The sequence below is a fragment of the Narcine bancroftii genome, chromosome 4 (genome assembly GCF_036971445.1).
Source record: "Narcine bancroftii isolate sNarBan1 chromosome 4, sNarBan1.hap1, whole genome shotgun sequence".
NCBI classification, from domain to species: domain Eukaryota; kingdom Metazoa; phylum Chordata; class Chondrichthyes; order Torpediniformes; family Narcinidae; genus Narcine; species Narcine bancroftii.
The window spans coordinates 192,385,397-192,402,704 of NC_091472.1; the positions used below are offsets into that span (position 1 = coordinate 192,385,397).

The window sequence follows — 17,308 nt, forward strand, 5'->3', positions numbered from 1 at the left end:
TGAAAGACCAACAGGTTTCAGGAAGATCAAAGTGCATCTTTCATCGAGCTGATGGTCTTCCAGCAGTTCTGGATGCCTATCTCTGTGTGTGTGTGTCCCCCGGAGCAGCCCGTCGATCAGAGAGTCCTCTGTCACTCTGCTGCTGGGGATGAACCATGATGAGGACCCTTGCATCCTTCTCCATACACTATCTAGCAGTCCTGTGGATGTACGTCCAATGACAAGGTTTGCAGCAGTACGTGCCTTCCACCATGGTGGTCACCCGCCACCTTTAGCTCAGGGCATCTCAATGCAAGAAAACTGATAGTCAATACGTGGTGATATGGTCTCACAGACACGAGTAGATACTCTATTTCAGATGTTAGTTAAATCTTGGCTTAAAGCTATGAGAATTACCTTCTAAATCAAGGAGGGTAGCGTTTCACTGTCAGGGAGGATGTCGGCTTGTTGGACGGATCGCCTGATGAGACAGCACTACTGACAGCATTGTATTTAAGATTCAAGATTCTTTTATTGTTATGTCACCAAACAGAAAATGTATTTTTTTAAGACAGTGTTACAAGCCCAAAGGACCCCAAAACCCAGCAGCAATAGACATTCACCAAGACGAGTAGTTTTTAAAACAAAAGTTATTTTTAATCAACTCTAAACATCAAAATAGAATCAAACGTTAATTTATCTCTATACTTAACTAACCCAAATTAACCCCCTTCTAATACTAAGCGCACGTGTATGTAATGTGTGTATAAATTTAAGAAAAGTTATTTGATTCACAGTTCAATCTCACTTCTTCTTCCAAGTTCTCTGGATGCAGGCAATTCTTATGCTGTGAACAGAATTTAACATGTATAAAGTTCGCCAGGCTTTGGTGCTCGAAAGGTAAATGTTTACCACTCAGGAAGGTTTTTGTAGGGTTTGCAGAGAAAGATTTGTTGTTCCAGGATTTTCACAACTGAGGTACCACCATTAGTCACCTCAATATCTTGCTGATGAAACTTGCCCCATCAGGGTTTTCCAGATGGTAACTTCTTTCTTCAAGCTACCATAGAGTTTTGTTCTGTTCCTCTTATTCCAAGATGAACATCAGACAGATAGCACTTCCAGCCATTCACTGCTCTGGAACTTTGTTTCCAACCAGCTCTTCCTGGCTTGCACCGTTCAGCTCCTTCAGTGTCACACACACTAGCTGAGAGAGCTTATTGAGATTGGTCTCTCCCTCTCTCTCTCCAACTTCCAACTCCCAGAAAACCCATGTGACTCTCTCACCTACAAAAACCCCCCATCTTCTTCAGCAAACAACAGGAGTTATTCCCCTTTGTCAAACTGTTGTCTTAGATAAAGAAAACCCAGGAGTGACCTTTCTGTGAGCACACTGTAGGTACTTTTTAACAGCCAGTTTAACTTCTACAAACAATGGTCTTTCATTTCATGATGTCATTTCAATTAGCACCTACTTGTGAAATGTGCATCACATTCTCCAGAGATCCTGCAATGTTACTGATTTAGTCTTTCAAAAAAAAGTGTGTATGTATGTAACCTTACTCTAAATCTTACCAAAATTCCTCCCAATAGTTATCCATTACAACAGTAACAGGCCCTTTCAGCCCATGTGCCCCCCCTCCAATTACACCCAATTAACCTGTACATTTTTAAAGGGTGGGAAGAAACCGTAGCTCCTGGAGGAAACCCCACACAGACACAGGGAGAACGTACACACTCCTTACAGACCATGGTGGATTCGAACCTGGGTTACTGGCATTCCGCTAACCACTACGCTAAACGTGCTGCCCCTACAAATGAATATTACACAAAATCTTTTGTCTGCCATAAGGCAGACAAAGAGTCTTCATTAGTGCCGCCAGGTGCCCCTTGCAGTACAAGAAAAAAAGAAGCAAAAGGGAGTCCCTTCAGAGAGACTCTGTGGATTCACCTCCAGCCCTCCCGCAGCCTCTGCAGCTGCACACACTCCTGTTTGGTCCATTGGCGACCCGAGCACCAGATCCAAACTGCTGACACCAATGGGAACCTTTCAGCGCCCGAGGCCCCTCTTGCCTTCTGCACCCTTTCAAATCCTGGTTCCAATACCTGGTTCCCACGAGCCAGTCTCCAGCACCCCGCAGCCTGGTGCACGTCCTTCCATTGCAAGTTGCCCATAACCCGCAGCCAGTGTGGGTCCTTCACATGTTGACTGCTGCCGTGTCGGGTCATCTCCCATGCATATCGTTCTTCTTGGGTGGGGTCGGGGAGGTGCAGGGCACCTGGGGGTGCTGTTCTCCCTGTTTCTGGCGCCCTGCGCCAGTCCGCTGCTCTCCCTGGAGTCAGCAACCCCTCGTGGCATGCTGCCAAGTCGAGGCACCACCATCTTGGGCGCAGAGCCTATGGTTGCAGAATTTTAAATCACCTTCGGCTCCTTTAACAGGCTGTTTAAAGACTGGGTGGAGCCGTTGGCAGTTGGACCCTGCGGAGCAGCACTGTTTCTGATTGCACAGAACTTGGATGGTCTGCCAGAATTAACTTCTGTCGAAGTGGTGCTTACAGCCATGATATTTTGAGTTGGGCAAAAGTTACATCCTTGATTAAATGCTTACACTCTTCAGATTAAAATTGCTACTTGAGAGTACCACTCTGACAAGGCTACATTCCCTCAACTCTGAACAGTCATTTGCAGCCAAGCGTTTGGTGAAGTGAGGCATGTGAAACAACTTGGAGTTGAAGGACACAGAACTTGTGTTGATTTCATTGTAAGTTATTCAATGAGTTTGATCCCAGCTTTTAATCCAATGCAGATCAGATCTATTGTTTATAACTGCTGAGCTGGCAGTTAAGCGCAATTTTTGCTCTGTGACATCTTGCGATGCTTCATTCAGTTATCTCCTTGACAATCAACACAGGAACACCTCAAGGATGAGTGTTTAGCCCACTGCTCTCCTCTCTCTGGCCAGGGACACCACAGTCATCAGCAGAATCCCAGACGGCAATGAGGAAGTACAAGAGTGAGATAGATCAGCTGGTTGAGTGGTATTACAACAACAACCTTGTGCTCAAGGTTGGCAAGACTAGGGAATTGATTGTGGACTTCAGGAGGGGGCAACCAGGAGAACCCAAACCAGTCCTCATTGAGAGGTCAGCAGTGGAGAGGGTAAAGAACTTCAAATTCCTTGGTGTCAACTTCTCAAGACCTATCTTGGGGCCTCCATGTTGATGCCTTCATGAAGAAGGCTCGCCAGTGGCTATATTTCTTTTGGAGTTTGAGGAGATTTGGTATGTCACAAAAGACTCTTGCAAATTTCTACAGTTTGTACTGTGGAGAGCATTCTGTCTGGTTGCATCACTGTCTGATATGGAGGGGCCAATGCTACAGACAGGAAAAGGCTGCAGAGGGTTGTGAACTCAGCCAGTGCCCTCATGGGCATCACCCTCCACTCCATTGAGTACATCTACCAGAGGTGGTGTCTCCAGAAAACAGCCTCGAGGATAGAGGACCCCCACCCAAACCATGCCCTCTTCACAGCACTACCAACTGGAAGAAGGTACAGGAGCCTGAAAATGAACACCCAAAGGTACAGAAACAGCTTCTTCCCCTCCGCCTTCAGATTTCAGAATGGACGATAAACCACAGACCCTTCTCTTTTTGCAGTAATTATTTTTAAATATTATATTTACGGAACTGTAATTTATGGCAATGCTTGCACCTGTAAAGGACAATACTGTTGCCACAAAACAACACATTTCATGACATGTTCAGGACAATTGGCCTGATTCTGATTGCGATACTCCCGAATGACATAAATAATCTCATTTGGTGAAGGAGGAAGTTATGGCACACATTTCCACTTTCTAACAGTTAATATCTCATTGAAAATAAACAGGATCATTAATGCAGTACTTCCTTTTGAATGCTAGCCAAGGCAATAAGGTTGGGAGACTTTGTGGATATCCTGTGTGTATTCCAATTATTTATTTTGATTGAAACCAAGCCATGCTAGCAGTGCAGCTGGTTATAAACAATGAAGATCTTTACCGTATATTTCGGCAAACAAGTCTTGAAACCCTAAAAAATTTCTCAAAAAGGAGGGGTCGACTTGTACGCCGGATAATTGAGACCTTAATTTCACCAGAGAAAACCATATTGACATCGATTCAGTGTATCAGTCGATGGACCTCCCCACCCGCAGTTGCTGCCGCTCCCCAACGCTGGACACCACTCCTGCCTGGTGGGCCGAGGTTCCTGCTTCCCCCGGGAGCACGATGTCGCTGTTTAATTTACAGCTTTTGTCACTTGCGATTGGGGTGTTTAAAAAAATTTTTTGGGTTGTTCCTTGGAGGCCTGGGACAGCCCAATAAATGGGGGTGGACTGATACGCTGAAATATACGGTAATTGTTTTAAAATTTGATGCTATTCCAGTGATACGTGGATCTCATCAGAGTGCTGATGGAAAAGATACTCAGTTGGGTGGAGGGAATAAACCACACCAAAGAATGCAAGTGAAATTAGTCATGAAATGAAATCAACAGCTGGTTTGCTTGTTCAATGTGATTTTATTGTTAAATGCATAAATACAATATTGGAGCCAGACAGGCGAGCAAAATCAGAATCAGGATTTATTGTCATGAACAAGTCATGAAATTTGGTGTTTTGTGGCAGCATCACAGTGCAAACATTCATATAATAACCATCTTACGACATTACTACAAAGAAATAGTGCTCAAAAAGTAAGGCTGTGTCTGTGGTTCATTGATCATTCAGGAATCTGATGGTGGAGGGGAAGAAGCCGTCCTTGTACCGCTGAGTACTCGTCTTTAGGCTCCTGTACCTTTTCCCTCGATGGTAGCAGAGTGAAGAGGGCGTGGCCTGGGTGATGGGGGTCTTTGAGGATAGAGGCTGCTTTTTTAAGCCACCGCCTCATGTCGATGGAGCCTGTGATGTTCTAAAGATCAGCCATTGTCAACCTTTGTTCAGCTAAGGCCCCCGTAGGACTCTGCTCAAAGTTTACGGGCTCCCTTCCCAGTGAAGCTGTCAAGTTTTGGTTTCTTCTGCACTTCCCTTCTCCATAATACGTATTCAAAATATTTGTGTTGCGTGAGGAGAAAAGAAAACAATGCCTTTACTTAAATGTGCTGTGGCCTCCTGGGGAGCCATAGGACCCCCTTTGAGAAATGGCTGGTGCAGACAGATCTTTTGGTGGTCCCATAGGGGTTTATAGTTAGGGTTGTATGGAAAGGTTTAATACCCTGCTAGGTATTGGATAAAGCCATTCTTGAACTTGGAGGTGCTGGATTTCAGGCTGAAGGGCGAAGTGAGACGAGATTCTTTCTTATTATCATGTAATAAAACAGAAAATGCACTATTACACAAAATTTATTTTTGTTTGACAAAAAGTCTCCATTAATGTTGCCCGGCGCCCCTTACAGTATGAGAGAAAGAGAAGCAAAAGGGAGTCCTTTCAAAATCACTGAATGTCCGTGAATTCGCCTCCAGCCCTCCCGCAGCCTCTGCAGCCACACAGACCCCTGTTTGATCCATCGGTGACCCGAGCTCCACATCCAATCAGGAAGCCTTCAGCACCCAAGGACCCTTCAGGAGTCCTACCAGCCCTCAGCACCCACTCGAATCCCAGTTCCAATACCTGGTACCCATGAGCTAGTCTGCAGTGGCCCCGTCCGCATGCTGCCCGCAACCTATGTGGGTCCCTTAACTGCTGAACCCCTCGCTAGTCTGTTGCCATGGTCACCGTCTTGTAGGGCCATTTCCTTTGCTCCTCCTTCTCACTGGAGTGGGGGGGTGTGATAGTACAGATCTATCACCAATGTATATAGTGTATATAGTTACAGTATCTAGACTGTGCTCACAGCGATTGGCTGAGAGCTTAGCCACGCCTACTGTCTGGGCCTTAAAGGGTTGTGTCCCTAGCCAGGTTGGATCATTCCGGACTGGTCGGCTACCTGTGAAGAGCTCCTGTCTTTTGCTAATAAAAGGCTTGGTTTGGATCAACAAGCCTTTGATTCTTTCGATGAGCTCTACAATTTTATTAACAAAAAGAAAAAATAATTTTTTTGAAAGGGATGGAGCGTTTGACTCAGCCAGAAAAACTTGATATCGACCCACAGTCAGCTACAGCCTTTAAGTTCTGGCTGCTGAACTTTGAAAACTTCCTGAGATTCATTCGGGTGGAGGAGGATAACCAGTGTCTAACAGCATTGCTGTCTATGGTGTCCTTGAGAGTCTACAAGAACATCCAGGATGAGACCACTTACACTACAGCCATAAAGGTACTGAAAGAACTGTATGATCAACCGGTGAACAGAGTTCATGCCCGGCTCGTGCTTGCATCGAGGAAGCAACAGCCCGGCGAGTTCAGCAGGGCATATTTACAAGTGGTAAAGGCATTGGGCAAGGACTGTAACTGTGTTGACAAACCTGCTGCCGAGATCACTAGCGACCTCGTCCGGGATGCCTATGTGGCCGGGCTCCGATCGAACGAAGTGAGGCTGCGCTTGCTCGAGCAAGGGGTAGCAAAACTAGAGGACGTGGCCCGGATTGCAATCACAATGGAGGATGCAGCCTCAAAGTCCAACGAGTTCTCTAGGGACTGGACCCCATGTTCTGATGTGAGTAGAGTGCCCTTCTACCCTACCACCCCCCGAGATACTGACGGCCTGTCGGCTGCTGCTACACTGCCCCCTGTGAACCCAAAATGTTATTTCTGTGGGAGGGACAAGCACAGTAGGTCCCAGTGCCCAGCAAGAAAAGCCAGGTGCCAGAAATGCCTTAAAAACGGCCACTTTTCTGCAGTCTGTAGGTCTAAAATGGCCGCCGGCAAACACAGTGCCTCGTGTGAAGCCCAACCGCCACTATCCCATTCAAACTCTTCTTTCCCAGAGCTCTCGTCCAATGAGAGAGAGGGCTCCCCTGCACGGCAACACCTGACGTCACGGAGACGCCGAACCCGGAAGGGGCAGCCCACCCGCAACCATGGTGTTGACCCGCCTCTCGCCCCCGTGCGGAACACTCGACCAGGCCTCGGTCCCGATTGTGGCAACCGCTGCTGCTGCCGCCACCACAGCCACCCCCGGGGCCAACGCTACTGCTGCTGCTGCCCGCTCCCCGTCTGCCGCTGCCTACGCCATCGCTGATGCGGCCACCACGACCGACTGGGGACCCATTGCGGCCAACGCTACCGCTGCTGCTGCCCGCTCCCCTGCTGCCGCCACCTACGCTGCCGCCAGTGCGGCCACCACGACCGACTGGGGACCCGCCGCGGCCAACCAGGTACTCACCCTAGTGTCCTTCGCTGACGACCGCCGGGGCCCGACCGCCGCGACCGACTACCTACCCACCGCCAACCACGAGCAACTACAAACCCCACTACTTACCTTTCATCCGCCGATGCTGCCACAACAGCACTTCCGGGAGGTCCTCCAACCAGTGCTGACTTCGTCTATGACGTCATCCCGTTGCGTGACGTCATCACGCGGAACTCCCCTGTCAACTGGATCAGTGGCTGCTTCTATAACACTAAACCAGCAATGCTCTCATCCCTCACTAAAGCAATGGAACTGATTAAAGTGCATGGACACTACACCAATTGCTTATTTGACTCTGGGTCAACTGACTGTTTTATCCGGCCAGATCTGGCCCTCCATTGGGTACTTGACATTATCTCCACTACCCAGAGGATCTCATTAGCGACGAGGTTGCACTCGACCGGGATAAAGGTCTATTGCATTGCCACGCTGGAAGTACAGGGCGTAATGGTCACCCACTTCAAATTATTCGTCCTTCCCCAATTGTGCGCCCCAGTGTTGCTAGGATTAGACTTTTAGTGTCAGTTCCGAATGGTGTCCCTACACTTTGGGGGACCCCACACCCCCCTCTTGGTCTGCCATCGCCCCACCTCTGAAGCACCCGAACAACGTGCCCCAGGGCCAATCCTGCGGCCTTTCCACACTCCGGATTGCCCCGCCAGCACTCTTTGCAAACCTCACCCCTGGCTGGAAGCCTGTGGCCACCAAAAGTCGGCAATATAGTTACGAAAACAGGCAATTCATTAAGAGTGAGGTGCGTAGATTGCTGGATGAGGGCATCATCGAACCTAGTTCAAGTTCCTGGAGAGCCCAGGTGGTGGTTGTCAAGAAAGGGGAAAAGCTACGGATGGTGGTCGACTATAGCCAGACCATTAACTGCTTCACGCTCCTGGATGCGTACCCCCTGCCACGCATCAAGGATGTAGTGAACCAGATCGCCCAATACCGCATATTCTCCACCATTGACCTACATTCGGCCTACCACCAGCTCCCAATCCGCTGTGAGGACCGACCATTCACGGCCTTTGAAGCGAATGGGCGGCTGTATCAATTTCTCAGGGTACCATTTGGGGTCACGAATGGTGTCGTGGTTTTCCAGCGGGAAATGGACCGGATGATGGACCAGAACAGGCTAACCACTACCTTCCCGTATCTGGACAATATCGCCATCTGCGGCCACGACACGCAGGACCACGACGCCAACCTAGACAAATTTCTTCAAACTGCCCGTCAGCTGAACCTGACTTACAATTTGGACAAGTGTGTCTTCCGGACCACACGACTCGCGATTCTAGGTTGTGTGGTGGAGAACGGGATAGTCATGCCAGATCCTGACCGCATGCGTCCCCTAATGGACTTACCCCCCCCCCCATACCCAAAAAGCGCTCAAACGCTGCCTGGGCCTTTTCTCATATTACGCCCAATGGGTTCCACACTACGCCGACAAGGCGCGTCCTCTTATCAAGACCACCTCCTTTCCCCTCTTGACCGAAGCCAGAGCGGCTTTCGATCGAATCAAATCCGGCATCGCCGCTGCGACACTGCACGCGATCGATGAGTCTGTCCCGTTTCAAGTCGAGAGCGATGCATCCGACTTCGCCCTGGCAGCCACCTTGAACCAGGCCGGTCGGCCTGTAGCCTTCTTCTCCAGAACCCTCCAGGGTCCAGAGAGTAGACACTCCTTGATCGAGAAGGAGGCCCAGGCCATAGTTGAAGCGGTGCGTCATTGGAGACATTACCTTGCTGGGAGGCGCTTTACACTGTTGACTGATCAATGCGCGGTCTCCTTCATGTTCAGCAACACCCAGCGTGGTAAGATAAAAAAACGACAAAATTGCCAGATGGAGAATCGAACTCTCCACCTTTAACTATGACATCCTGTACCGGCCTGGTAAGCTCAACGACCCGCCTAACGCGCTCTCCAGGGGGACGTGCGCCAGCATACAGATGGACAGACTACAGAAACTCCTTGAGGCGCTCTGTCATCCAGGGGTCACTAGGTTTGCCCACTTTGTGAAGGCGCACAACCTACCCGACACAGTCGAGGAGATCCGCTCCATGACCCGAGCCTGTTCAGTGTGCGCTGAATGCAAGCCCCACTTCTTCCGTCCGGATAACTCCCACGTTATCAAAGCCACCCGCCCCTTCGAGTGTCTTAGCGTAGACTTTAAGGGGCCCCTACCATCGACCAACCGTAATAACTACATCCTTACGGCCATCGACGAGTACTCCCACTTCCCATTCGTTGTGCCCTGCCCAGACACCACTGCCACCTCAGTGATACAGGCCCTTCACAGTACTTTCGCCATTTTCGGGTACCCCAATTCCATCCACAGTGATAGGGGGTCCTCATTCATGAGCGCAGAGCTGTAACAGTACCTTCTGGAGTGTGGTATCACTTCAAGCAGGACCACCAGCTATAACCCACGCGGTAACGGCCAGGTCGAGAGGGAGAATGCCACCATATGGAGAGCGGTTACACTGGCTATCTGGTCTAATGGTCTCCCCACCTCTCACTGGCAGGAGGTTCTCACTAGTGCCTTACACTCCATCCGCTCCCTCCTATGTACCGCAACAAATGCCACCCCCCACGAAAGGATGTTCCTTTTCCCAAGGAAATCCGAATCAGGAACCACTGTTCCGGCATGGCTCACCGTCCCTGGCCCCGTCCTTTTGCGACGCCACGTCTGGCACTCAAAGAATGTCCCCTTGGTCGACCGAGTGACTCTACTCCACGCGAACCCGCATTATGCCTCCGTTGAGTTCCCAGACGGGCGGGAGGACACTCTTTCGGTGCGGGACCAGCTCAGGACGCAGTAGACCCAGCAAACCCCCAACCCAACCTTCCCCAACTCTTTATTCCCCAGGCCCCATGCCGCAACAGAAGGACCAACAGCACCCCAATGACCCGGACCACCCTGCCGACAACACGACTGGGGAATTGAGCAAAGGAGCGGTCACACCCGACGAGCCTACTGGTGACACCACTCCAGCGACCCCAATCCCGGCACCACGGTGGTCACGCCAGATGGTCATACCCCCTGACCGCTACAGTCCTTAACCTACCCCTTCCTTTCCTTCTCTCCCTCGTTTTTTTGTTTTTTTTTTCCAGGGTCAGTCCTCCAAGAAGGGGTGAATGTGATAGTACAGATCTATCACCAATGTATATAGTGTATATAGTTACAGTATCTAGACTGTGCTTACAGCGATTGGTCGAGAGCTTAGCCATGCCTACTGTCTGGGCCTTAAAGGGTTGTGTCCCTAGCCAGGTCGGATCATTCCGGACTGGTCGGCCACCTGTGAAGAGCTCCTGTCTTTTGCTAATAAAAGCCTTGGTTTGGATCAACAAGTCTTTGATTCTTTCGATGAGCTCTACAGTGGGAAGGGCAGGATGTTTCTCCTCATTTCTGGTTCCCCGCACCAGTCCGCTGGTCCCCCAGAGTCTGCCACCCCTCATGTCCGCTGCTTCCGTCTTGGCCACAGACTTCATGGTTGCAGGATGTTAAATTAAACCACCGTCGCCTCCTTGAACAGGCAATTTAAAGTTGTAGCTGACTGCAGATGAACTGGGTGGTAGAACTCTGCGGAGCAGTGCTGTCTCTCCACTCCCAGCTCTGCTGGGTCTGCACCAGCAGCAACACTGCCTTTACCGCAGTGCTGCCATATATTTTTCACGAAGAGATTGCAACCACGATGACCATCATGGTGATCGAGTAATGAAACGTAAACCAAAAGATCGATGTAGCTGTAACTTGCTTTAGCACTCCAAGATAAATAATGCTTCTTGTTCATTGTTTCATCTTGGACGATTCATTCATGAGTTTTGGAAAAGTATGGACAGCACTGCACTTGACTCTTCATGATCAGAAATACAGAGGCTACACTGCAAGATGCAAACCACTAGTCAGCCACAGAAACAGGATGGCCAGATTACAGTTTGCCAAGAAGTATTTAAAAGAGCCTGCGGAATTCTGCAAAAAGATCTTGTGGACAGGGGAGACCAAGATTAACCTGTATCGGAGTGATGGCAAGAGCAAAGTGTGGAGGTGTAAAGGAACCGCCCACGATCCAAAGCATTCCATTTTTGCTACAGTCTGCATCTTGCAGTGTAGCCTCTGTATTTCTGTTCATGAAGGCGTCTGCAGACAGTAGTCATTGACTTATCCACAACGGCCTTCTGAAGAATGTTTCTGCTCTGTCAGGCATGCGTTTGGAGATTCTTTTTCATTAGAATGAGAATTCTTGTGTCATTGGCAATAGAGATCTTCCTTGGAATACCAATCCCTTTGTGATTACTGAGCTCACTAGTACGTTCTTTCTTCATAATGATGTTCCAAACTGTTGATTTTGGTAATCCTTAGTCAATGTCTCTTACTGTTTTATTCCTGTTATTAAGCCTCATAAGGGCTTCTTTGACTTTAATTGGCACAGCTCTGATCCTCATTGAAAAATGGCAACTACAGACTCCAAAGGTGATCAAAAGCTTAGAAGCAAGCCCAGCTCTCTTATGCCTGCACCAATGAAGTAATTAAACACCTGTGAGGCCAAATGTCCCAAACATTATGGTGTCCTGAAATGAGGGGGCGAGGTATAAAAAGTGCTGTAACGTCTATGTTGTCAAATCAAAATATAAACAAATAACCTTGAATAAAATTTGGAATGAGCAATTTAATTACATGTGAATTGTTTGATTACAAATTTAAAACTGTGGAGCACAGGGGCAAATAAAGGAAAAAAGTGTCTTTGTTCCAAACATTATGGAGGACACTGTATGTATTGAGAGAGAGGTGCGTGTGTGTATGTGTGAGAGGGATACAAAATATTAATTCAATTTTAAGTTTATTAACATCCGAATGTACAAGTACAACCCAATGAAACAGCGTGCTACAGTTCACGGTGCAAAAGCATGCAAACACACAACCAAATATAACACATATAGACAAACAATACATATGCAGAACATATTTGTTCATTTTGTTGTTCAGGTTCTCACTGCCCATGGGGAGAAGCTGATTCTCAGCCTGGTGGTGCTGACTCTGATCCTCCTGCATCTCTTTCCTGGCTGGAGTAGCTGACAGGTGCTGTGTGCGGGATGGAAGGGGCCTGTAACGGATTTTGCGCACCCTCTATAGGCAATGATCCCATTAGATCACGTCTAAAAGGTGGGGGCGGGTGCGGAGGGGAAGGAAGGGAGACTCCAGACCCTCTCTGCATCTCGGATGGTCCTGTGAACAAGGTCTCCTGCTACGAAAGCAACAAACCTGTGGAAGATGACCTACTGATTATATTTTTGGTAGGGCCTATATTGAAATGCTGAGCAGAGATCAATAAAATCTCATTGATCTTGTGTAAAGGTCTTTGGCCTGATCATTCACGAAGCCTTGTATTGCCTTGTCATTTTTCCAGGACGCAAGCTGAGATGGCGCACACCTGCAGAGGCACCATCAACCTGGCGACTGCCCACATTGACGTCGAGGATGCCTGTATTATTGTGATCTCGGACAGCGGGCGCACCTACTACCTGAAGTTGAGCTCTGAGGTGGAGCGCCGATGCTGGGTGACGGCACTGGAACTGGCCAAGTCCAAAGCTATTCGGATGATGTGCAATCAGTCAGGTAGCTTTCCTACTAGATGTATTTACGTCCCTAACCCTAATAGAATGCTTTCTGCAGAGACAAATGGATAACTCTGACACATTCAATGTGAAGATATTAATAACCGAAATGTCATGTTGGTGAAAGCGTCTGATAATTGCATTTTGAACAAATCTTTCTCCTCGAGGTATGGCAGTGCCTCACTTATTGTCCCGCAGTGGTTGATCTGAGAATGGATTCCTGGTGATTGTTCTTGGAATGATGGTGGTTCCACAGTGTCAGGCAAGGAATTGTGACCCAGCATTAAAGCAGGAAGAACCGCTGCGTGCCTCTGTTGGATTGGGGAACAAACTGGGAGAAAATTAATCTTTGTACCACAATGATTTAGCTATTCTAAAAAAGTAAAATTTTTATGCCCATTTGGCAACCGAGGGTCGCATGACTTGCATTGTAACCTGTGCTGTGAAAAAGTGTTTTTCAGACAGCCACTTCATGAACTGGATGTTCACAAGAGCATTTGGTGTTTAAAGATGGAATTTCTTTGACTCTTCAAGCGGGGAAGTCGAAGTGGTCCAAATCGGGTTATTTCAATGAATAATTAGATATTTGAGCGATGAAGCTGGAATTGATCTCATGGATTAATTCTTTTCATTGCACAACCTGAATGAAGGCCATATTCAACGTCAGTACGTGGCAAATTGATGCTGAACTAAACCAGATTTCCAGAGAGGCTGTGATTTGGAGTGTTCTAACGAACAGAGTGAAACACGGAAATCTGCAGACGATGTGATTGTAGCTAAAATATGGGAATGCTGGAGCAACCCACCAAGCCTCGTGGTGTCCATTGGAGGTAAAGATATGGTTAAAAACCCCTGTTATCCAGAATTCAAGCAGCCAGCAAAAAAATGTAGTAAATAGGTTAAAAAAAGTTCAGAAGTTTTTTTTTAAATTTTTTATTTTTCACACCATAAACCACATTGACCAAGATACATACATTTTCCTTTTCAAATATATACAGTGTCATTTTCTCCCCCCCCTCCCTCCCATCCCACCCTCCCTACCTCCCCCCCATTCATTTAAAGTACAAAATCTAAGATACATTAAACCAGTCTAACAATGTTGTCATTCAATAAAAATAAACAAGAAATTCCACTGAGTCAATTCTTTTCATTTCCTTCTCCTTTTGTTAATTTAGGTGGTAAATGTCCCCGGTAGTTTTCTCTATTGTGTTTCATGTATGGCTCCCATATTTGTTCAAATATTTCAATATTATTTCTTAAACTATATGTTATTTTTTCTAATGGAATACATTTATTCATTTCTATATACCATTGTTGTATTCTCAAATTATCTTCCAATTTCCAGGTTGACATAATACATTTTTTTGCTACGGCTAGAGCTATCTTAACAAATCTTTTTTGTGCACCATCCAAATCAAGTCCAAATTCTTTGTTTTTTATGTTACTTAGGAGGAAGATCTCTGGGTTTTTTGGTATATTGTTTTCTGTAATTTTATTTAATATCTGGTTTAGATCTTCCCAAAATTTTTCTACTTTCTCACATGTCCAGATTGCATGAATTGTTGTTCCCATTTCTTTTTTACAACGAAAACATCTGTCAGATACTGTTGGGTCCCATTTATTTAACTCTTGAGGTGTAATGTATAGCCTATGTATCCAGTTATATTGTATCATACATAACCTCGTATTTATTGTATTTCTCATCGTTCCAGAGCATAACTTCTCCCATGTTTCCTTTTTTATCTTTATATTTAAATCTTGTTCCCATTTTTGTTTAGTTTTACCATTTGTTTCCTCATTCTCCTTTTCTTGCAGTTTAATATACATATTTGTTATAAATCTTTTGATTATCATTGTAGCTGTAATCACATATTCAAAGTTACTTCCCTCTGGTAACCTCAGACTGCTTCCTAATTTGTCCTTCAAGTAGGATCTCAATTGGTAATATGCCAGCACTGTATCTTGAGTTATATTATATTTATCTTTCATTTGTTCAAAGGATAATAATCTATTTCCTGAAAAACAATTTTCTATTCTTTTGATCCCTTTTTTCTCCCATTCTCTAAAGGAAAGGTTATCTATTGTAAAAGGGAGTAACTGATTTTGCGTCATTATTAGTTTTGGTAATTGGTAATTTGTTTTATTCCTTTCTACATGAATCTTCTTCCAAATATTGAGTAGATGATGTAATACTGGAGAACTCCTACGTTGTACCAATTTTTCATCCCATTTATATAATATGTGTTCAGGTATCTTTTCCCCTATTTTATCTAGTTCTAATCTCGTCCAATCTGGCTTTTCCCTTGTTTGGTAAAAATCTGCTAGGTATCTTAATTGTGCGGCTCTATAATAATTTTTAAAGTTGGCAGTTGTAAGCCTCCTTGTTTATACCATTCTGTTAATTTATCTAGTGCTATCCTCGGTTTCCCCCCTTTCCATAAAAATTTCCTTATTATTTTCTTTAACTCCTTGAAGAATTTCTCTGTCAAGTGTATTGGCAATGCCTGAAATAGGTATAATATCCTTGGGAAAATGTTCATTTTAATACAGTTTATCCTTCCTATTAGTGTTAATGGTAAATCTTTCCAATGCTCTAAATCGCCCTGTAATTTTTTCATTAGTGGATAATAATTGAGTTTATATAGATGGCTGAGATTTTTATTTATTTGTATACTTAGGTATCTTATTGCTTGCATTTGCCATCTGAATGGTGATTCCTTCTTAAATTTTGAGAAATCCGCATTATTCATTGGCATTGCTTCACTTTTATTTACGTTAATCTTGTAACCCGACACTTCTCCATATTCCTTCAATTTCTTATATAATTCTTTTATTGATAGTTCTGGTTCTGTTAAGTACACTATAACATCATCCGCAAATAGACTGATTTTATATTCCTTGTCTTTTATTTTTATCCCTTTTATATTATTTTCTGTTCTTATCAATTCTGCTAGTGGTTCTATAGCTAACGCGAACAATAAGGGTGATAGTAGGCATCCCTGCCTTGTTGATCTGCTTAAGTTAAATTGCTTTGATATATATCCATTTACTGTCACTTTCGCCAATGGCCCCTTATATAATGCTTTAATCCAATTAATATACTTCTCTGGTAGACTGAATTTTTGCAATACATTGAATAAATAATTTTATTCTACTCTGTCAAAGGCCTTCTCTGCGTCTAAAGCAACTGCTACTGTTGGCGCTTTACTCCCTTCTACTGCATGAATTAAATTAATAAATTTACAAATATTGTCTGTTGTTCGTCTTTTTTTAATAAATCCAGTTTGGTCTAGATTTACCATTTTAGGTACATAATCTGCTAATCTGTTTGCGAATAGTTTAGCTATTATCTTATAATCTGTGTTAAGTAATGATATTGGTCTATATGACGCTGGTGCGAGTGGATCTTTCCCTTGCTTTGGTATTACTGTAATTATTGCTGTTTTACATGAATCTGGTAAGCTTTGTGTTTTATCAATCTGGTTGATTATTTCCAGGAGGGGAGGAATTAATAAATCTTTAAATGTTTTATAGAATTCTATTCGGAATCCATCCTCTCCTGGTGTTTTATTATTCAGTAGTTTTTTTAATTATCTCTTGTATTTCTACTATTTCAAATGGTTCTGTTAATCTATTTTGTTCCTCTATTTGTAATTTTGTTAGTTCAATTTTAGTTAAAAATTCATCTATTTTGCCTTCTTTCCCTTCGTTTTCAGTTTGGTATAATTGTTCATAGAATTCTCTAAAGTTTTCATTGATCTCCGTTGGATTATATGTGATTTGTTTGTCTTTTTTCCTTGATGCCAATACCATTTTCTTAACTTGTTCTGTCTTAAGCTGCCATGCTAGAATTTTGTGCGTTTTTTCCCCTAGTTCATAATATTTCTGTTTTGTCTTCATTATGTTCTTCTCCACCTTATATGTTTGTAGTGATTCATATTTTATTTTTTTATCTGTCAATTCTCTTCTTTTAGTTGTATCTTCCTTCATTGCTAATTCTTTTTCTATATTTACTACTGCCCTTTCTGTTTCCTGATTATAGTCCTTCTTCATCTTGGTTTCATAACTTATTATTTGCCCTCTAATGAACGCTTTCATTGCATCCCATAGTATAAACTTATCTTTCACTGATTCCGTATTTATCTCAAAGTACATTTTAATTTGTCTTTCAATTAATTCTCTAAAATCCTGTCTTTTAAGTAGCATGGAGTTTAATCTCCATCTATACATTCTTGGAGGGATGTCCTCTATCTCTATTGTCAATATCAAGGGTGAATTTATATTCTGTTTTTCTTACTCTATCTTGCATACGAGCTGATTGCAAAAATAGGTCTATTCTTGAGAATGTTTCATGTCTACCCGAATAATATGAATATTCCTTTTCATTT

At 44.8% G+C, this 17,308-nt stretch overlaps 1 protein-coding gene across 1 annotated transcript in view; it reads left to right on the top strand.

The window, feature by feature from the left end:
• Positions 1-17,308, top strand: part of LOC138761394 (oxysterol-binding protein 2-like) — a 514,880-nt gene that overhangs the window by 56,578 nt on the left and 440,994 nt on the right. The window contains exon 2 of the mRNA XM_069933419.1: positions 12,713-12,921. Coding sequence (XP_069789520.1) covers positions 12,713-12,921 — 209 coding nt within the window. The remainder of the gene's footprint in view (positions 1-12,712; positions 12,922-17,308) is intronic.